The following is a 23,294-nucleotide window of genomic DNA, read 5'->3' as shown; positions in this document are numbered from 1 at the left end:
ACTCCATGGATTGTTTGTCATCAAAACTTTTAAGATATTTGAGAGCATAAAGAGACAAAAGGTTTTGATTTCAGGAGACAGCCAGATTGATATACCTGTAAAAGCAAGCTGCTTCCTTCCAGGTGGCAGCTCAAAACCTCCCCAAGACCCCCTTAAAAGTGTTAGGATGAGGCAAGCATGCATGGTGGCAATTGGTACATGGCTACTCCATCATAATTAGAACTACCTCTCCAGCACACCCACAAGGCTGCTTCTCCAGCCTTCCTGAAATACAGACTGTCCTTACATGTCTTCACATTCTCCCATCAACAGACCTCCCACTCCAGCCTCATGCCTCAGCCAGAGAATCAGGGGCAGAAGGCAGCACCTTATGACCCCGACCTACATTCCATCAACAAGCATGACAAGACCTTAATGAGAACTCTGCAAAATTATGCTGTGAATATAATCATGGGTTGTTTTTTTTTTTTTTTCACAAACATGTCACAATCCTAAACCCTTAGAAGCTGAAGGAGATATTAATTGCATTCACTTTTTATGCAGTTTGTTACATTGGAGCCACAATCTTTATCAAGATCAAGAGCTCTTACACATAAGTAACACACAGAGAGGACAAACTTCCTTAGCTGTGAGACACCCAGCCCCTGATCAAACCTACAGCTTTACCTTTGTAGCAGTAAATACGGAAAGACACACAGGTTTCAAAACACATGCCAATACACATTATGCTCCTCTGCCAAACAAAGGAAAAAGCAACACCAGTTTAGCATTATCAGACACGCTTGATGAGTCTCTTCTGTAACAAAAGACACTGGAGCATCCATGTGCTACATGGCTTACATTCAAAGTACCAAACAAATCTGAAATCAGCTTGCCAACAAACGAGAAGTTACAAGTTTTCCTACATCTCAGATTTTATCCTAAGTTTTACAACTCTTTGCTGCCTTAGCAGCATTTCAAAACCCTGCTGCAAAGAAAGAGTTGGAGAAAACACTGCTTCTAACACATGCACTATTAAATATTCAGGCCTTGATTCTTAAGTAAATTCTTTGCCTCTAATGGCAAGTTAGACATGCAGACTCTGGCAGGTGTAGGATCTCAATTCCTCTAAACACAAACTCACAATCTACCACCAAGCAAACACTCTCAAACCAAAACTGCTGTGTGTGTGTATATGGGTAAATACAGACACATACCAAAGTTTCTCTGCAGAATTCACTTACGATTGAACTACCTCATCACACCTCAAGGCACAATACTGTAGCACAGGGAAACTCTGGCAGTCATCTTTCCATCTCTCTCATCATATAAGTTATGCTGGATCACTGACCACAGAGCAGTTAAACTCAAAAAATTTGATTTCACAAGAAAATCAACAGATCTTTGAAATTCTGAAAGAGACATTTAATTAAGTCAATCGGTGCACTTCCAAGGGCTCTCCCCTTCACATATTACAGACAAGGAAAACAAAGCAGAGTCCAGACCTACTTCACCCAATAGGCCTCGAGTTCTTTACACAGGAGAAAACTCCCAGACTTCAGCTTCAGCCACTAAATCTGCTTCAAAGCAATTCCACTGCTAAGCTAAAGGCTGCAGGAGACTGCTCCTACATCCACTTAAACCAGCAGATGCTAATCTCTTCATCTGCCACAGATACACATGCCATTGGGGTCTGGACAGGATAAGCTGAACAGATGTTTAAGTGCACATTCAGCCTGGGGAATCATCTCCAGAGCTCAGCTGCTAGCTTCACAGGACACAGGAACTAAGGGATTTCTGGAGAGCTTTGCAGGACACAGGAACTAAGGCAATTCAGACACCTGTCCTTTTCTGTACCGTTGCTGAGGGAAGCACTAATGCCAGCAGAAGGGTGGAAGCAGCATGCTTGTCTTACCTACCAAATACTCCCAGATACATCCAACCCAGCAAACTGATCCATACCTAATGGCAAAAAGAGCATCATGCCATGAAACCTTCAGCTCCTGCCACATGGCCTGGCCTGCTGTCAGGAGTCTCTGAGCAGTTAAGCTCTGCACAGCCTGAAGGGCTGCTCCCAAAGCAGTGCCTGGCCCCTACAATGAAAATGCACAAGCAAGCCCCAACTACACAAGGAGAGCTCTCCACTTTCCTCCAGTAAAGAGACAAAGAAAGAAGTGCAGACAAGGATTTTAAAGATCTCATCAGGCTATTGACCATCCCAAAGTTATGACATCAGCTTTTTTTCATTTACTGAAATGCACAGGACTCCTCTGAGGCAGGTACAGCCTCTCCCACACTCAGAGAGAGGGCAGAGAGATTCAGTTTGGTAACTCCAGAGGGACTCTGGAATTCTTCTGGGGGAAGATTCAGGAACCAGCAACAACAAAGACTCAAATGCAGCTGATGCTTCACGCCACAGCAGAGCCACACTTATCTACACCAGTGGACTCCAAGGCCTCACACCTACCTCAGGTGTCCCAAGCTGTAGTATCGCGACTCTCCGTCCGTGGAGCGAACCACCTTGACAGTGAACATGGGCTGCAGCTGCCGCAGCTCCAGCAGCACAATGGCCAGGTAGTGGATGAAGAGCAGGGCATCCACCAGAGACACTGCGTACTGCACTATCCCTTGGTAGTTGGTGTCCTTCGAGTCCAAGATGCGAACGCCGTAAAAGAGCCAGTAGGAAAACACAAAGAGGAATATGAGGACCAGCAGAAGGGCCCGAAACACAAACACCCTTGGTAGGTCTGCCTTGGGTTGGCGGAAGAAAAGAGCCCAGGTCCCGATCAGGAGAATGAGGAGTTTAAACGCCACAGAGATGAACAGTCCCTCACACACAGTACCACACGGCTCCAGATCATCTCGCCACAGGATCTGGGGTAACAGAATGAAGGCAATGGGGGTAAGGAAGACTAGGAGTCCGAGAACAGCTGCCACTGTTAAGCCCAGGTAACGTTTGCAGTCCAACCCAACGCTGTCTTCCAGATCCTTACTGATCCGGGCAATGTCCTCCTGGGAAATACTGTGCTCAGAGGTGCCTGTGATTGCCGTCGTGGTCTCACCCCAGTTGTCATCCTGAAGGAAGAAGAGATACATAGAAATAACATTGAAACAAGCAGGTTATTCCTTCCAGATGTTCTATTTTTCTTGCTTGGAAAGATTGCTATGACAGCCTTAAGTTCCAGAAAAAATATACAGCAAAAGCAATACCTTAAACATAGTGAATAATCAACCCTGACAATTAGTAAAGGTTTGGAAACAACAGCAACTTGTCCAAACCAGTGACTGTAAACATTAGCTGCTAAAAGCCCTAACTGCAGAGCAGGTAGCTCAGCTTGCTGTGCCACTCACTGTACCCCCAGAGGTTCTTCTTCCAGCACATTTAACGAGTTACATGACATAAGTCTTGGAAACTGTAGTAATCACCAGTTCCCATGTCCAAGGCAAGGACTAGTATTCTTCCAGCCCACAAATTCTGCAGTGCATCTATACCACAAAAGCACCTGGAAGGGAAATTTTCATTTCAGTGTTTCAAGCCAGTTGTTGTTGTTACACAATCAAAAGCATGTTCACACATTATTTTTCCATCCGTAATAGAAGCAACCACACCTCCAGCAAGTTCCTCCACTTCATTGTCTTTTATTTTCCTCTACAGTAGCACGGCCCTCAGTAGCTGACAATCTAATAAAGTTTAGTTAAACCAACACATTACAGGTGATCACAGAGGATATCTCCAGGTATGGGGCTTTTAAATTTAGAGAACCCTTGACTGCCAAGTAGCTCTGGTATTACAATCCAGGCCATTGTCAGAAGCCACTTACCCACAAAGAGGCTTACCTGAAATACAGTCACCATGCTGGCAAGTTTCAGATTACATTACATGTTCTGAAAGTCTCATTTCTTCCCTAGCCAACATCAGACAATGTCTGCATTGGTTCTCCCATGCTACAATGCCTCCAATTGCTCCTTCCAGGTGCTGGCACAGCCGAAGAGCTACACTGACATGTACGGATTTGACTCACAGCTGCTGCTGGAGTGACTCATGCACATGGAGGCTCCTGATGCTTCCCACAAATGCATGCCAAAGAGTGGCAACGCATGTGGCTCTGCTGATTGGCACCTAGCACCTTTGTAGCCACAATGCTCATTCAGAAGCACATTTTTGCTTTTCTTCCTAAGAATATCTTCCTGCAGTCTGTGTCATTAATAGGATTTACAACTTCCCTCAGACTTCTCCAAATGCACATGCTGACCAAAACAACTTATTTGAAAGAGACAGGCATAATTTTAAACCTTTATTCACTTCTTTTTAAGAGCTAGAGGAAAGAGTCTTTGGGAAAGGACTAGACTGAAGCAGCACAACTACTTGGAACAACTCCCAACTCCATGGATTTAACTTCTAATGCACTCCAAGACATGAATACCTCCCATGCCTAGAGCAGTAGGGTTTTGAGACAGATCAACCACAAATAGCCAGCATCTTGAATTAATATGAGGGTTTTTTTTGAGTCACTTCTCACCAAAGCAGAGGCCCCGGAAGAGATCTGCATTGTAGTATGTCCTGAAAAGCAGCATATTCCTGCCACATTGTACTCTTTAACAGCACCTCCGCAATTCAAGCATTTCAACTATTTTATGTTTATGCATTAAGTAGTTCTGCATAGTTTCCTCCATTTGATGAGCTGCAAAATTGTGCAGAAAAGAGAAGGGACAGGAACACCAGGGCAGTTTAAGGCTATGTCCCAGAAGACAACAGGCAACCCTAGTCACAGTTTAGCCCTTGCAACTCTTGCCACTTGAAAAAGTGGATTACAGCCTAATGCGAAAAAATGTGCATTTATATGGAACCACAGACTCAGAGAATGCTTTGGGTTGAAAGGGACTTTAAAGATCATCCAGTTCCAACCCTCCTGCCACGGGCAGGGTCATCTTCCACTAGACCCGGTTGCTCAAAGCCCCAAGTATCCCAGCCTTGGAACATTTCAAGGGATGGGGCATCCACAACCTCTCTGTGCCTCTCCAGTGCTTCACCACCCTCACAGCAAATAAATTCTTCCTAATATCCAATCTACACCTACCCCCTTTCAGTTTAAAGCCATTCCCCCTTGTCCTATCACTGCATGCCCTTGTAAAAAGTCCCTCTCTGGCTCTCTTGTAGGCTCCTTTCAGATACTGAAAGGCCACAAAACAAGGTCACTTCAGAGCCTTTTCTTCTCTAGGCTGAACAACTCCACCTGTCTCAGCCTTTCCTCACAGGAGAGGAAATATGAGGTTAAATCTCTAGTGGTACATGGTTGTTGGACCTGAGGACACTGCTCCCTAGGAGAAAAGTCTGGCTCAGACATCAACTTATTTAGCTTTTGCTTTAATTGAGGAGGTCTGCATGAAAACAAGGACTTACAAATTCACCAGCACCTTTAGAACTATTTGAAATAACAGCTGGGACTCATGAAAACAAGAAACTGATTACAAAATACCAAATTACAGGACATGAAATGAGCACACCCCTAGGTACACTATGAATACTATTACAAATACCACCACACACAGCTTGGCTGGAAACTGCACACTGATTTTCTTGCTTTTTTTGTAAAGGCAGAAGTGGAGCCCCACAGCTAAGGATTAACAAACCCCAAATCCAGCCCAGGAGGTACTGAAGCATCCTACATTCTAGGTCTTGCAGCACAAGCCATTCTTTGAAAATGAATATGCACCTTTACATCACCTGCTAGAGGAGAGCACTGGATCCATCCTAGGTACAATCCAAATGCAGCATTATTCTAGTTTTTACCGGACCCATTGTTAATGCACTACCTTTCTCTGAATCCATCCTCCTTCACAGCTATTTCACACTAGTTTCACAGTTCTTGATTCCCTTCCCTATTGGAACCCTGGTTCTAATGCACTTTACAAGATTACCTAGAGCAAATCCTGGTTAAAAACTGAAATACACATATAGCTGAAAGGGTTGACCTGAATAATGCACAGTGAGATGATGGAAACAGATGTTTATATAGAGCTTGGCAGATGACACTCTGGAGAGAGTCAAAGTAGTGCCCAAGGAGCTGTCAGAAATAACACCCTCAGAGCAAGACAGAAGTGACTGAGACCTTGGCTGTATGCACGAGCGAAGGGCACCCGTAAGCCATGATTTTTTACTAAACAGCATGCAAGCAATTTTTTTTCCTACTCATGAACCAGCAAGCCACATGCTCTGTCTCACAGCACACACTCCACGTTTGTTTTCACATCCTCCTTACCTGGCCCTCCTCTGCCCGAGAGGAGTCATTCCCGAGCAGCGGCTCCGCAGGAGGTGTCTGGATAGTGACGGACTTCTCAGACCGACTGCCATCTTTGCTTCGGGGAGATTTGTGTCTGTCCCGGCTCCTTTTTCAAACAGAGGAGGAGGAGAACAATATCACCAGTTACTCTATGGAGCATGGCCTGAAATGTGCTGCACCTCTACCTGCAACAGGTGCCCCAAGCATTAGATCAGCCAAATTTGTCCTTCTCTTGATCAACATAGACTCAGGCTGCAATAAAACAAGCTCTGGAGGAGGTAGAAAGGGACTTTGCCCAGACAAGCTGACAGCCTGGAGGCTGGGACAGACCACCCCCTCAGTGATAGCAGAGGGGAGGACAGGGATCCATGCCCATCACCTCACATTCTCTTAAAACACCTTCCATCAGTGCTGTGCTTAAAATGAAAGCCTGCATGCTCCAAACAACTGGCAATGCCATTTGGAATTTACTGGTCTACACAGTTCTCACAGGAAAGTGTCTTCCAGGGACATGCCCAGTTAACACGAGGAATTAATCAATAGAGCTTTAGTTCCTGCAAAGCAGAGTCTTGTCATCTCTGACCTTAACACTGTAGGACAATTGGTGAAGTTTATTTCCACTGGTTAATAACCTCAAGTTAACCTCTCACAAAGAAAGCAAGAACATCAAGCGTATAAGGCCAGTCTTTATTTCCAGAGCACCCTTGCAGACCTCACAGCTTCTCATCTGAGAAAGTCTCAAGATGAATTAAGCCCTACCAATCTGCTCACAAATGCTTTCCTCCCCGTTCCCACATGGACAGGAAAGCAGCCTTTGCACTGCAAACTCTCACGGTGCTCAGGGACTGGCTTAACCCTCATGAGTATCCCAGCTCTGCCTCTCTCTTGGAATTACCAAAGCCCAAAGGTTTAATGGGATGACACTTTTTCCAGCTGAAGGGCTCTAGGATTTTTATGTTGTTTTTGGAACTCTGAAGGCATCTTTCCACACAGCATTCTAAGTTTAAAAGGACAGTCTCTATTGCGGGTTGGATGCTAAAGAAGGGAAAAAGGCAAACAAGACATGTTTTACTCGGTAACTGGACTGTGAGCAAAGAGACTTCATGGAATATTTCTTTTTCCAACCACACAGGGTAATTGCTTCCGAATTGCAAAATTATTTTGGACCAGCCCAGTAATAAGTTGCAAACAGTAAGTGGCACATATTTTACATGTAAAACTAAGTATAATGTAGGAAAAAAAAAAGAAAAGGAAACGTTTCCAAATAATCAGAAGTTTCAGAGCAGATGGGTTTTCAGGCTGTTGAACTACCACAACAGAGAGGACTTGCTATTCAAGTTCAGAAAAGCCTGACTTCTAATCCAATCAACGCTGATAAAGGACTTGTTGCCGACTCAAGTACCACTCAAATTCTATTTAAAAAACCTCAACACACCATTAACAGAATAGGCTGGAGGAGGGTGGGGAGAGGCAGGAAACCTTAATATCACAAAATAAAGAAATGGCATCAGAAGACAACTAGCAATTATCAGTTTAGAAAGTTTAACATGTCTTCTCCCCAGATACTGTACTCACCCCTCCCCTTTAAGAGGGGAGTTAGGTGATCTTTTCTTTCTGCTGGCACTATCCCTATCTTTTTGGCCATACATAATCCCAGCATGCATCCAACAGGCTGAATATCACTGAATTAGCAGCTTCAAGTCTCCTCACTGTGTTCCGCATGCGGACTTTCCACATCCAGAGATGAGGATCCACTGATTTTATCCTGGCTTCCAGTTTTTTTGCCATAGGACATACCCTAACTTAGAGCAGTAAGTAATTAAAAACAAACATTTCCTTACCCTTGTCTGTGAGCTTTTTTGGAGTGACCTGAGTAGTGGGAGTATCCCGAATATGTTGATTCTGTATCCATTGCAGCAGACATCGGGTCTGCACAGAAGGGGCACAGATTTTATTTAGAAGATGAGTTCCTGGTGCTCCTGAGGTGGAGTCCGTGGTAAAAGTGCTTTCCCGGGTACTCTTTGCTTCCCAGTCATCGGTGATGGTCCTCAGAGATTGAGTGAGCTTCACTTAAAAGGAATCTGATCAGAGGGGAGGGGAGGGAGGGTGCTTGGTTTCTCACGATTGACCTAAGAAACAAGAAACAGGCATGGAAGTGCACTCTAAGGAAAGCAAGACATCATCCCTGCTGCAAGAATTCCCTCACTCTAGCTGCATATCACACTCATCAAGCCTGTCCTGGTCAGCCTCTCCTTCTGATCTAGTGATATATATGCATTTGAAGAGCTTTAAATGAATTCAGTGCATCTGTTTTGCAGAGTTTAGCCCATTCATCCAAAAATCTGGAAGAGACTGTCTAGGTCACCTGGTAGGGACAATGACTTGGAGAAGGGACAGCAGCCTTGCATACTAAAATTCACCCAGAGAAAAATGACCAGGCTTGGCTTCGACACCACATCTTTTCTCCTGTGTGACACACAGCCCAAATAACCCCCGATTCAGAACAGCAGCATTATAGTCTGTTTACAAGGGGTGGGGGTGAGTGCAACTTCCCTAGGAGAAATGCTGGAGAGAATCAGCCCATCATGTCTGAACCTGCTTTGTTTTCGTAACTGCAAGGTGTGCCCATTATATAGGCATTAGTTACTATACAATCAATGGCACTGTGAACACCTCCCTCTCCTTTGTAACTTTTGTCTCCAGAAGCAAATTCGGGCCTCGAAGAACTCAATTTTATTAAAAATCATCTCTATATATACACATACTAATAACACTGGGGAGAGTCGATTAGAGATCACATCTAGCTTATATGGGCCAACGCTTCTTACAATGTACTTCCATTTGGAACAGTAGCAGAAGTCCCATCTGTAAAGGGCAGAAGAGGGCCATGCTTTTCGGAGCAGGAGCAGGGCAACATTAGAACTATTCCCAACAGTAACATGTCAAAACCCCTGAGCCCTGAGGGAAGGAAGGGCTTCCCTGTGGGAAGGAAGGGTAGACATCATCCCTAGGTGAGAAGAGAATGGAAAGGAGGGGAGTTAATCACCAGTTTGGGGAAACACATGCAAATAGGGAAGAGGGAAGGGTGGCAGCTATGGATAGAGGTACCTTGGCACAGCCCAACACTCCTCTGGCATACAGGAGCACTCTCACATGCCTTCTGCCTATGCAACTTCTGCCTCCAGCCAACACAGGACTAAAGCCATCCCATGCTTTCAGAGTGGGCAAAAGAACACTTTAAAATTAAATTAGATCCCTCCGTAATTTTCTGCTCACCGCAGTTTTTGAAGCTGCTAGCAACAAAACAGGCAACCACTGCTTTCATCCCTCTCCTCCCCCAAAGACAGAGGGACAACAACAGAAATCCTGTTTTGGCCAACTATTCTTGCCAGCCATAAGATTCCTCCACTAACACCTCCATAGAAGCTCACAGCAGAGTGCTCTACCACATGCAAGCAGTGCCAAAGAAGGAAGCCTCTTCCCCACAGGGTTCCTTGGCTGGCGGTGCAATCTGCAACAAAGTAAAGCAGCACCCCCACTGCATCCAGAGCTGCAGGTATTTGCACAACACTTGGGCTTTCCAGGGCTCTTGGAAAGCAGAAAGGCATGGGGACCTTTTGTGTGCAGGATTCCCAAGCTCTAAGGGCATATTGTGCCTCAGAGCATACGGAAAGGACGAATAAGGATGGGACCATAAGGCCCGGTTTCAGGACGAAAGGAACAAGGATGGATTTAAATACAGTAAAACAAAGCCAAGGCACAGCACAGTTTGGAAAATGGCATCATTACTGTAACAAGAAGAAAAATCCCCCAGCCTAGGATGTGATGTTAACACTCGTTAACTCCCAAGATTTGCACACAGCCTCTATCTTACTGCTCCAGCAATAGGCTGTGACTCATTAAAGCTGATTTTTACCTCTACTGTCCTGCTAGGCAACCACAGAAAAATCCTTTATCTGTGTTTGTCTTAGTCTGATAAATGGGAGTGAGGCCACGACCCCCCTACATTCAAAAAGCACTATGAGGAGATGGCTACACAGGACTTTACAGTCATTAGGCACCACAGACCAGAAACACCCTCAGCTGAAGAAAGGTGACAAGTTATTGTAGTTTTAAACCACTGTTTGTGATGTTACTGGAGTCCCTTTGAGAACAACCATTACCTTCACAGATACATATCACTGCATTACAGGAATAGGAGAAGCAAGGAGAGCTGCTGGCATACATCAGTAAGGGTTACATATTTTTCCTAGCCCTCTAGGAAAGTATAAACTCTCACCCTTTTCCTCTAACCACATAAAAGAATTTTCCCTCAAATCCCAGGTAAAACAGAGCTGAGGTAGGCACCAGGAATAGAGCTCCTCTTTTGACACCTCTCATCCCATCAGCACAGGATCATACTTCTCTGGAGGCCTCTGGGAACATTTCTGCAGGTAGAGGCTGCTGTGGAAATGCACAGGCTGCCTGGGCAGGTACCATGAACAAGCAGTGCCCATTTGATGGTGAGTGAAGTAAGGCAATGCTTGGGCATCAGGCAGAAAAGACCAACACAAGAACATCAGGGCAGGCTGGATCATGCCAACTTTCCTTTTCTGTGTAAGCAAGAGCAACGGTTTTGACACAGCTTTGTGAAAAGTCAACAAGGCGGCCCCCAAAAACCATCAAGTCTCCTGGATCACCATCAAAAGCAGTAATCTTAGAGGTATTTTCCAACCTAAATTATTCTACTATGAACTCAGGGACTCTGCACCTCTTTGCCCCAGCTGCAGGATACACCAGTGGCTAAATAGATCTTCCTGTCGAGGCACTCACAGGCCGATCAGGAACAAAATACATCTGCCCAATCTCAGCTGCAAAGCTGCTTTGCTTGGTATCCAGCTGAGATTGATTGTCAAGAAGGCTTCCTAGATTTGTCCAACAGAGGGTAGCCTGGATTGCTAAATAGACACCACTCCCAGCCAAGGAGGGAGTAGTCCAAACAGTCCAAGGAGCACAGTCCAAACACACACTCCTTATAGCCATGCCAAGCCAGTTACCCACCTCCTGCTCTATTTCATAGCAGGAAGGCAGGGCAGCCTTACACCACAAAAGCTTCTGAAATTGCTGTGGAAGAGGTAAGGAAGGGACCAAAAAACAATTAACAAGCTAAACTACATCTCTGGGTTGGAACTCTTCCAATGGCATTGACATAAGTCAACCCTGGATTAGCTACCACCCCAAGAGTGCCCCCTACTAGAGCCTGAGGAGACCTAGAGAAGACAAGCTGTACGTATGTCCTTTATAACACAGTCATATCCAAACTAAGCACAGTCTTTACACACCTGCACTACTAAATCACTGTTAATGATGATTCCTACCCTACCCCTCTGGGCAAGAACAACTGTTCTGCTTAAAGCAGCAGCCCCATCATTTGGGGCCTCATCCCTTCACAAAAGAGCGTGAATTCAGAGTCCAATGTAGCCAATCGAAATGGCTTCACAAAAGATCATTACATCTTGCAGGACTCTGCTGAAGGCATGGTCTGTTTGCAGAGCTTCTGGCCCTGCATAAAACAAAGCTCTGCTGGCCTGAGGGTACAGTTGCACTGTATTTCAGCGTTGACAAGAAAGCTGGTGTAAGTAGCTTCCACCTCCACACCACGGTTCACCACTCTTGGTTGTGTCAACACAATTCTCAGCAAGCAAACAGCACTGCTGGAAAACAAAACAAAAAATCCCTTTTCGCCCCCCTGCCATGCTTTTGTCTTGGATCTTTTCCGTGACCTAGTTCACAGCACAGCTCAAAACATCAAAACCAATATCAGGGTGAATAGCAGCACAAGCGAACAACAAGAGGGGAGATGGGAATGCCTCCTCTGCTCTACCACAACAGTTGTATAAACTGTACAACCAGAACTTTGCTCCCAGGTAGGGCCAGCACTCTCACTTTGCCTTTCCTTTACTCACCGATGACAGAAAGAAGCCAAATACTAGATGGAAAACAATGTAAGGGCACCCCAAAGTAAATTTTGGGACCATGTGCTGGCAAGGAGGACTGCTGCACCCTGCATGACAGTGAAGAAATGTAGTTACCCCTGAATACCACAGAGATCACTGTAATTACAGTTTCTACACAGCTACACAACTCATTGTAACTCCCTCTTTTCATATGCTCATAAATCTCAGAAAGAGTTCTTCTGAATTGCTATTTTCCACACTGGAAGCCCAATCCTATTTCCAATGAAGTTTGCTTTGTGATCGTCTTCAAGGGAGAGCAGTTTGGCTCCCAGCCCAAGAGAAATTTAAAAGAGCAAGTTACATCTTTAAATCAAAGAGAGCAAACACAAACAACAGCTCCCTTTTACACCCCATGCTTTCCCAATGGATTTTCCCTTGTGAAGTTGAGGCAAATAACTCCAGAGCAGCTCCTCTTTGAAATCTTTGCACAGTTTCAATCTTGTTCTGTTTAAAACTTGCAATCAATTAGAGTTGGTTTACCAGTCAGTTCATGAAGTTGTATGTATTTGGAAGTGCCATCTGGAGACCAAGCAGCCACAAGTGTCCATGAGGATGTGCACACAATTCAGCTGCAAACGCCGTCAGCCTCACTTGTTAAACAGCACCAGCTGTCCATGGGGTAATGGATGCCCATGAGCTATTGCACTGAGAAATCTTTTTTTTTCCTTCATTTAGTGAAACGAAGAGCTTTGCAAATCAAACACACTGAACCTCAAGCACTGAGGGTTCAAAAGCAAAAACAATTAAGACAGCTAAGCAGTGAGGAAGCTTTTCCAACTCTGGCATTGGCTTGGCTCACAGTACTGCTGCAGCACATTCCCATTATTCACTTCAGGAAAAAGGAGAAATTGCGTAACTTCAACTGCAGACATAGTAAGACCTATGAGCAATGCCACAGGAACCTCTTGCTTTTGAATTTCCTGAGCAGGCCCCAATCCAGCAACTTGATCCATGCCATCTACTCACTGAGCCAAGACTTCCAGTTTTAACAGGCAATAAGCTTTGGGAAACACGGTTTTTCTAAAATATTTGGGTTTTTTTTGGTTGTTTTTTTTTTTTGCATGTCACTAAATGAGGTCAATTTTGGCCTTCAGATATATATAACTAAACCAGGGCTTTAACTCTATGGTGGAGGTTCTTGATTTGCAAGCCCCTCATTCTAAAAAAACCCATTTAGTAGTCAGCAAATTCAAGCCCTCTAGCAAGAGGTTCTCTTTTCTTTTGCTTCTCAGAGGGTCCTCAGAAAGATTTCACAGATCCCCTGGAATTTCCAGCCCAAAAGCTGAAAACCATTAGTCCATGACATGGATATTTCAGAAAGAAAAGCCACTTGGTTTATTGACACAATCCACTGTTTAATCAGAACATGCAACAACACAGGTCTGAAAACACGGCAACTGACAAGAGAAATACACAGGCAAAACCATCGCTCAGGTGATTGGAGTTTCCAAGCAGTAACCCCCAGCCTCTTGTTCCCCTGTTACACAGCTGGAAGCTCTCTCTGTGAAGCACTTCCTGGAGTGCTTCCTTTGCCCACTCCAAGAGCCACACCTGTGCTGTCCAAGTTTCTGAAGCACAATGAGCATTTGAGACTATCATGCAAACTACACCTCAGTGCCATCCTGTCAGACCAGTGAAAGCTTGTCCTTCCTCACTCATGGGTCTGTTCTGTGCTGTAAAACCTTCCAACGCTCCTCTTAACCCCAGAGCCATGCAACGTGGCACAAGGTATTGTGCCCTCAACCTCAGGACACCAGAGGCACTGGGACTGTACATAGGAATACAGTTTTCCATACTGACATTTAAAACAAAACAAATGGGGAAAAGAGTCTCACAAGACACTGCTGACTGCCTATCCCAGCAGGCAGCACCTGTACCTCATTTTTAATATTTGCTTTCAGCCATAGCACTTAGATACTGAGTTGGCATTAAAAGGTATGGACTGCAAAAGGTTTCTCTACTGAAAGAGTACCCCGGTCTTTAAGACATTTCATATCTGCCAGCATTTTCTATTTAAATTTAGAACAAAAAAGAAGTCTACAGACCCTGAGAAAATTCCCAGGACACAGCACAGTGGGACTTCACAGAATGGAGTCTCTCTATATCTCCCTCACACTCAAATCAGTAAAAGCTCAATGTCATTCTATCCTTGCAAGCAGAGAGGGCAAAGGTGTTGACCCCTGAGGAAAAAACCATTGATTTTTAATTTGACCCACGTCAGAAAATTCTGACATACAGGCTAATGAGAAATTAAAAGAAGTACTAAGATAGCTTTTACATGGGTTCATTTTCTTCTTCAAAGTGACGGTACCAGACATGGAGAAACATGAGCTTACTGTTTCCCACCAGCAGACCTGGACATCACAGCTCTCCACTCAGGTCTGCCTCTCAAGTCCCCCACACAAGCAGCACAAGCCCTGCAGCAGCAAAGTCACGTTTCTGATACTATCCTTTGCTTTGGCTGCAAGAGGTGGCGGGGGAGGAGGGGGGGGGGGAGTGGGGGGGTGGGGGTAAGGAAGGCAGGCTACAACAACACAACATGAAGTTCTGCTAGTACAACTGCAGGCATTTGGTAGTGTTGTCCTAGTACTGTATCTCAGTCTCACAATGACAGGAAGCCCTCTCCAGGTGCACATATCCATAAGCCAACAGCCACCAGGAGCAACTGCCACTAACCAAAACCAAAAGGCCAGAAGCAACCACTGGGAGCTGCTGGTGAATGGCTGGGAGCAGTTAGATATTCACCTGGCTGGTTCCAGTATAGCCTGGGATTATTCCAGAATTTGAGCTACAGGGAACATTTTTAAAGAAGGCTTTCTACAAGACACCATTCATAGTTATTTTTCAAAATTAACAACTCTGTGTTGTGATCACAGAGCCAACATTAGCCTCATAGCTGTGGCCAGCTAAATAGCCAAACCCCAGTGGGGGAAAAGAGCCAAGCATGGTCAAAACGAAGCTTTTCAAAGGTAGCAAAGCACTGCTGAAGCGTCCTTCTCCACAACTCTCCTCCTTGAAGTCAGGCTGAGCTCACAGGCAATGATATCACAGAACATACTTCATAACATCCTAATTTGCACTTCCAGCCAGCGTGACTCCGTTTCTTAACTCTTTATAGCTGCACAGATCTTGTAGGCAGTTCATTACTGACAAACCCAGGGTCAAAAAAATCCCACTGCTCCAAACAGCCACAAAATCGCCCACCTGCCTCCTAGGATCGAAAACGCTGCCATCAAGTCACTTATGCTTTCACCGACTCTGCAATTCAAAGAGTTCAACCCTTGGCATAAGGGAGTTAGTTCACCACCTTGACAACCTTCTGAATAAAAAACCAAACCCCCTGTGTTATGTCGCAGCAGCTCTCCCTCTCGTCAGTTCTGCTCCCCCTCCTGTGCTGCCCAGCGGGATGAGCCCAAACACAGAGCAGCTTGTTTTACACGGCGTGGGCAGGCAAGGCACCATCAGCAGAGCATTCACACCAGCGCGGAGCCTCTCGCACGAACAGCGCACGGGCTCCTTGCAAGGCGAGGTTCGGCAGCAGAGCGCTGCTCGCCGTGTGGGGCTGCGCCCACGGCCCTCGCCGGCACCGAATGGCTTCTCCCGGGATGCCGAGATCGCGGACCCGCAGCCCCAGCAGCCTCACGGCGGGCAGGCTGAGCCCCGGCCGGCAGGAGGGAGGCCCCCGCCCGCCTTCCACCTCCGCCCAGGCACGGGAACCAGCGCGCAGCCCGGAAAGCGCCGGGCAGGGCAGCGGGACGCGGCGGGCTGACCCCGCAGCGGGCACCGCCGGGGCTCTCAGCCGCACCGCCCGGCCGGGCACGGACCCTGCGGCCAGGCGCGGGAGCCGGAGGCTGCCACACCGCCGCCACAGCACCGGGGTCCCGGCGGCGGGAGGGCGTGGTGGGGGCAGCGGCATCGCCCCCCAGCACCGCGGCCGGCCTCGCACAGACAGACGGACAGATGGACAGACCCACCTCCCTCCCGCGGCCGTCCCATGCTGCTGCCGGCACCAACCCGACCTTCCGCCGCCGCGCCGCTCCCCGCCACCTTCCCCGGCGGCGGCCGCCGTCGCTGCTGCCGCTTTCCGCTTCCTGTGCCCGGCACCGCCCCGCACCCCGTCCGTCCCTCCCCCGCCGGAGCCACCGCCCCCGGGCGAGGCTCGCCTGCCCAGGAAGCCACCGCCCTCACGGTCGCTGAGACTCCAGCGCCTAAATGCCCCCAGAGCAGGGCCCTGTTGTAGCCGCACCTGGTGGGGCCTTGCGGCGGGACCCGCTACTCAGCCCCCGAGGTCTGATTTGACTCTTGAACCTCTCCCGGTAGTTCAGCCTCCTCTGCACCTCGGGCGTACACACGCTCCTTCATATCTCCTGCCGCTTTCTCCATCGCTGCCCTCCTTGCTCCCGGTGCCCAGCCCTTGAGCCCCGCAGCTCTTCCAAGGCTCTGCAGCTCTCCTTCACCCAGCCATACTCCTCGCCTGTCCTATGCCGTCACCTTCTCCTCCAAGAGAAAGATCAGTCCCTTGGAGCTATCCTGTCCCAGACTACGGTGGCCTTGGGTTTCCTCCGAGGCTAAGTGTATTGCCAGGCACTCTAATGCCTTGCTTTCGGGACGGCTTGGTCTATTCTCCACCCAAAACCTGCAGCTGCAGCGCCCTTTGCCCCTGGTCACAAGAGAACTGCCATGAGGAAGCACCTCCTGCCTCCCAGGGAGAAGGGCCTCGTTTGCCTGAAGCCTGCCTTGGGCACCAAATTCCTGGCACCACTTGCTCTGGGCGGGTGGGAAGGAAACAGGAGAGTCCTATGTTAGCACAGGTCACTTTTTCTACATGTAAATATTTCTCCTATTTAATTTCATCTTTGGTTTGTCTTACCCTTTAAAAATATTTACGTTTTTGGGACATACAATGGGCTAGCAACTGGGAATGTATGAAGAAAATCTAGACCTCCTAGATTCCAGTCCTGTACTTTGAACGGCTCAGGAATGACCCAGGCCACAAATGGAACAAATTAAGAAGAAACTGAAGTTATTGCTATTAGATACTGTATGTTTTGCATTATTGTGGCTTCTGTAGATGGCATCTTTTATTTTTCCCCTCCACTTTGCCTTCCCTGCCTTTTTCCAAAATAATGCCACGGTTTTATTTGTGGTGCTTGCCCCCTACTCAACACCCATAGCCCATGGAATAACTTCACAATGAAACAGTCAACCAGGAATGACAAGAAACCTTTCCGTAACATTCTGATTTGGTAGTTATATTATCTCCTATTTTGCATGGCATACATGCTTACCCAAGCCTGTGACTGACTGGAAGAATCTGGTATCAACTGATAGGCTCCATCTTGTATTATGCATCAACATGTGTCTAAACTTGCCCAGGGCCTGAGTACTCTGCTGCATTCCAGGGACTGTCTCTGCCCTGAAAAGCATCGGAGACCCTGCTGAAAGCCTGCCTCAGTCTCACTGCCTGCTGAGGGCTCTCCATGGCTCGTGGGCTTGCTCATTTTGTCACATTTCGCCCTGCTCAGAGGTGGGCAAAATGTGACAAACACCAACAGGCTTGAGCTTAAGCAGGACACCCATCTGGGGCAGGGGAGAGACTTGGTCCAAGGAGCAAGGTTTTACCTATGCCGTGTGGAGGAGATACTGTCCTGCCTGAAAGGTTTTAGAAACTCAGAGGAAAACATCAACAATGGAAAGAGGTTTTTACCAAAAGTCTAGACACCTTTGAAAGCAACAAACTCTGCTAAACCTATTTCTTTTCCTAACGTGTTGCCCCAGCAGCTGCTCAAGAATATTTAGAGGATTTCTCAATGCTCATTTCATGGTTTAGAGCAGCAGGACTTGTTGCAGGACCCCACAGATAGGAGATTGCTAAGGATGTATGCAAACCTCAGTGAGGACCAGCACCCATGCCCTGCTCAGACCTGTTAGACCCAGCTGTGAAGCCCCTCACACCTAACCAGGTCAAGGTGTATGGGAGGGGTTCCCGCTCTCCCTTGGGAGGCAGCACCAGTCTAGAAAAAGCTATCAATCACCTGCTGCCCTCCACCCCAGAGGAGCTGTCCATCAATGCTTAGTATACTCCCCAGTTCCAGAAAGTTCACTTGTTCTGTTATCCCTATTGGCCCCTGTTATAATACCTCTCCTCCTCTGTACCCTGATTGGTTCACTGTATGTCACCCCATCCTGTCTCCTCCCCTTTGCCTGACACCCATTGGCTGCTTTGTACCCCGACTACCCCCACTCCTTTGCACTTATATACCCAGTCCCGCCTTCCCTCGAGGCTCCTGGAGCCTCCTCCCTCCTAGAGCGCTTGTGTCCCTCATCTCCTCCTCCTGTTCCTGCGCTTCTCCTACAATAAAGCCTCTAGGAATACAGCTACTCCAGAGTCCTCTCGTCCATCCGGTGGAGTTATCCGGGTACCACCACCTCCTCCCCGTGGACCGGTCAGCCGAGGGTTTTCCCCGGACTGGCTGGGCACCTGGGTGAAGCCCGGAGACCATTATTTAATACAAAGGTGTTACACAGAAGACTGGCAAAGGAGGAATATACTGAAGATGGGCTCAGGGGCACAATCTGATATTGTTACATGCTTATCTCTCATCATCTGTTTAAACCTCTGAGACATGAGGAAATGTTTTGTATGAGTCAAGCTACAGGTGTAGTAGGGTCATAGTTCAGAAATTTGTGAAATGCTCTGCTCCTGTATACTACTGAATAGGTAAAATTAGAGTTGATTAGGGTTTTCTTTAAGGTACCTGAATGGATCTTACAGATTCACAGGAGAATTGTTTCAGCTCAAATGGACCTCTGGAGGTCCAGTCTTTCCAGTCAGAACAGGGTCAACTAAAGCAGGTTGCTCAGGGCTGTGCCAGGCAGGGTTTTGAACATCTCCGAAGACAGAGTCCACAAGCTCCCTGGGCAACCTGTTCCAGCGTTTAACACGTGCATAGTAAAAATGGGGGTTTTCTCACATTTAAATGTAATTTCATGCATCTCAGTTTGCACCTGTTCCCTCTTTTCCTTTCACTAGGTCCCACTGAGAAGAGTCTGGCTCCACTTTTTTACTCCCTTCCAACTGATATTTATACATATTGGTACACATTTACACACATCAACTCCACACTGAAACCTGCTCTCAAAGCTAAAAAAACCCAGCTCCTGGTGTGTCAGATGTGCCAATCCCTGAATCATGTTAGTGGACTCCAGTATGTCCATGTCAAAGTTGGTCTCTGGTCCACAGTGTGCTTGTAATGCAAGACACTTTCACTGTTCCATTCTCCTCTGCTTTGATCTTTTCCTGTTCCTGCTGGAACAGTGGCCAGAAGATGTTTTAGGAACGATTTATAAGTGGTCAACTATATGGTCTGGCCCTGCCTTATGGCATGATCTTAGTTGTATACACAGATAGGTGAGGAGCTAGGGCACTCATATGAAGCCAGGCCCAAACTGTTTCATGAAGTGGCACACAAGAAAGGGATGATTTCAGATTCTTCATCCCTTTCTACAGCAGACTTGAGATCATTTTATGAGACCATAAATACCTCTGATTTGTTCCAAAGTTGTCTCTCTTCTATGGAAAACAAAGCAATCCTTATCATGTGAATGTCAATGCTGCAGCCTCAAATTCACTGGAAGCAGTAGAGAAAGGCTAGTAGATGCCCTGCACTTAGCAAGTTAATTAAGTCATTCTTTTCTGCTTGAGTCACCAAAACCCAAGCCTTTTTCAGATTTTACAAAAGGCAACTTCTGTCTTTCCTTAACTCTCTGTTGATTTGCTTTTTTCAATAGCACCATGATTAGCATTCTCATCTCATACAGCTACTTCAAGGGGCTGTTTCTATCCTTAGCTTTGAAAAAACACACAGGAAAATGTTACAAGTGCTAGCAGGAACATTCTCTTCCTGCCTGAAACATGAGGATCCTGACAGTTCCTGTCTTCATCACATTTTCTGAAGGGTCTACGTGCCTTCCCACCAATGCAGTACCATCTGACCAGGGCCAAGATGGGTGGATGGTGTAGTCCAACATGAAATACACACACTCGCAGGAAATCCAAAATGATACAGAGAAGAGTTTTCTAGAGAAGACACTTGTATGTAATTCTGTTAATCCATCTACTGCATTCCTCAGGCTTGGACTTTTAACTGTGAAAAGCATGAGTTGGACAGAAAACCAGGGAGAGATGAGGCACTTTCTGAAATGTAGACATCATCCTTTCTTATGGCAAATCCTTTAAGGTTTTGAATCATTCTGTCTTACACTTTGATTTGCTGATCACAGTACATGAGCAACCTGCTACTCACTGAAATCATCTGAATAAAGGTCTACATTCTCTCTTCCAGGATCATATACTGTAAAATGGTGCGAGTTTTCACACAACTTGACATGTATGTTACACTTTTAAGTCATCTCTGAGCTCAAAAGTTTGCTTTTCTTTTTCCTCCAGGACCTTGGCTTCACTTATTTTTAAATTAATCAATCTCCTTATCCTTATATTTTTCTATTGAACATTTTTGTGGGTCAGATTCTGCTCTGTTTGGAGATACACACATATGATATTTTTGTTAAGATACTGAGGTTGAATTCAGTGTAGATTTTTTCCATCACCTTGGAAACCATTCTTCTTCTTTCCTCAAAACCCAGGCTCCACCTTCCCCAACACACCATGACATACCCAGATAATTTTTGTCCCTGACAAAATTCAGTGACAAAATCATATGTCTACATATGTCTATAAAACCTGATTGATTTCTGACCTTGGTATTGCTTTTATTACTTCCTGAATAGAAGGGAAAGATCGTTCTCAAGTTACAGGCCACTAAAGAGAAAATTTGTGTGCATAATGCCCTGAGACTGAGAGGCAGTGCTTTGTCAAGAAACACAAGCATGAGCTGAGCCAGCACAAGTATAAATGTCACTCTGAATTACAGCCTGCTTTTATATAGCATCAGCTGGAGCCTCCAGCACAGGGTGCAAAGTTTTTTCCTGAGACTGGATGTCACTTTATAGGGCCTATCTGATGAAACTGCTCATATAGCCAATCTCAGCTGTGCATGATCGAGCTCTCAGCCGCTGACCTCACTCCAGCAGCTTACATTGAAAGTTTAAGTAAACGTGTAATAACAGAAATGCACAAGGTGCCACTTTTCAGCTCTTCTGCTGCAAAAAATCTTGTTTGGAAGAAAAGAGAGAGAGAGAGAGAGAGGCCAAAGGGACATGACTACAAAAGAACACCTTCCTTCCCTTTTGGGGTGGCTGCTATTTAGAAAGGGAAAATGCATAGTACTGCACAGCTAAAGAAACAGCATGATACATTTGTTTTGTATAGCAACTTGTATAAAAGCTGCTGAGCCCTTTATGGAATTAATTATCTGAAATACATTTCTGCCCAAATAAAGAGAAACGGTGGTGGGTAGCAACACTAGAAAAACTTGACTTGGCTGAGTTTCCGCAAAACCCAATTCAGGATTCAGTTGAAATCTCACTTCCATTTCAAAGCAGACAGAGGTAGAGCTTTTCTTCGGGTTCAGCAGATTTAAAGAATACTGCAGAACATTGTGGAAAAAAAAAAAAAAAAAGCAAGCAAAAAAACCCACAACAAAGTCCCCACACTCCAGAAGCATTTCCTAAGTATATTTAAAGGGAACAAAATAAGGTAGATTTCATCTGTACAGTTGAAAAGGATAAGAGAGGACAATAACCTGATTTATTTACTTGCCCCTGAGTTAGAGGGCTAGAATCTGTTACCTTCCATGCCTTTTCCTCTGTGTTACAGGTACCTCTCAGCTCCCTGTGGACCTTAAGGGCTAAGGGATATTAACAGTCAGCACTCCTCTCCCTTGTAACTCTAGTCAATCATAGCAGGGTAGGGGGCACAGGACAGAGGCTGAAACAAAGGAAAGCATGAGGCCTCAAAAAGGAATGGCTGGCCATAGTGGGGGCAGACGCACTACTTCAGTCTGTTCTGGGGAACCCAGCCACAGGACAAATCCTTTGTTCCTGTGCAGTTGGTGGCCAGAGAACCCTTAGGTGTGCGTGACACTGAGGACAAGACTGCATGCACTGGAATACTTGGGAACTAAAGCTTTTAACAAAGGGCAATAAACATGCAGGAAAAAGAAGAGGTGGAGGAACAGAGCCTTGAGTCTGCAGACTGAAATTATGTGTTCAGTCAAGCTGCCAAAGAAAAAAGCGTAATTGGTGTTTTAATTCTGGGAAAGAGGGAGCGTTTTTTCCAGGCTGGAGAAGCACTGTGAGCTGCTGCAGCTGATTAACAGTGCCACCAGCCGGCCTGCTGGAAGAGGGCCAGTTTGAGAGACTGGGGAAAACAACATACATCCACTCACCACCTCTCACCCCTCCAAGCCCTCACAGTTGGACTCTGATCCTGCAGGCACTTTGCCAAAGGCAGAGGGGGCTGTTCCTAAGAACAGCTGCAAGAAAGGTCTTACCCATAGAGGTGCTGTGCAGCACTGGCTGCCCTCAGCTCCAGCAGGGTCAAAGGAGGTAACAAATCCCATGGGCTTGTTTGGTACAGCCAAGAGTGAAGGACAGAGTATCCAGCTCAGGAGGGCTTCTCCTCATGTGGAGCACACCAGTCAGCATGATGAGCCATGGCAGGCCTGGAATTATTAAATAACCAGATGGTGCCACAGGGGCAGTGTAAATGCAGCCAGTGAGATGTATGTTGGCAATGAGATATTTAGGGACATACTTTCCACTGCTTGTAGGGTGATTGCCTATTGGAAGCTGAACTTCAAATTCAATTAAGTTTGCCACCACCTCACAGTCTCCCTGGTCACAGCACTTATTAGGAGAGCTACTAATTGCCTGGTTGTACAAAAACACCGTAAAAAATACATTGGCTAATAATAGTGTCAACAGTGTGAAAAACAGGAAAGTTCTCTTGTAGTACAGCAAAGCCAACATCAAAAACTCTGCCCCAAAAAGTGAATTAAAGGGTCATGGAACCTTTCACACATTTTTTTTAGACAGCAGTAAGGAACCGGTTTTGCCCTACAGCTGCAACAAAAAC

The 23,294-nt window shown here is 46.2% G+C and overlaps 1 protein-coding gene across 1 annotated transcript in view; it reads right to left on the bottom strand.

The window, feature by feature from the left end:
- Nucleotides 1-16,263, bottom strand: part of VANGL1 (VANGL planar cell polarity protein 1) — a 45,770-nt gene extending 29,507 nt beyond the window's left edge. Inside the window, exons 1-4 of the mRNA XM_053934281.1 lie at nt 16,231-16,263; nt 8,102-8,389; nt 6,240-6,366; nt 2,447-3,054 (exon numbers count right to left, since the gene is read on the bottom strand). Of these exons, the coding sequence (XP_053790256.1) occupies nt 2,447-3,054; nt 6,240-6,366; nt 8,102-8,184 (818 nt within the window). The 5' untranslated portion in view covers nt 8,185-8,389; nt 16,231-16,263. The remainder of the gene's footprint in view (nt 1-2,446; nt 3,055-6,239; nt 6,367-8,101; nt 8,390-16,230) is intronic.
- Between the last annotated feature and the right edge of the window lie 7,031 nt (nt 16,264-23,294).

This window comes from Vidua chalybeata, chromosome 2, assembly GCF_026979565.1.
Source record: "Vidua chalybeata isolate OUT-0048 chromosome 2, bVidCha1 merged haplotype, whole genome shotgun sequence".
NCBI lineage: Eukaryota > Metazoa > Chordata > Aves > Passeriformes > Viduidae > Vidua > Vidua chalybeata.
This window is presented reverse-complemented; position numbering and strand designations above follow the sequence as displayed.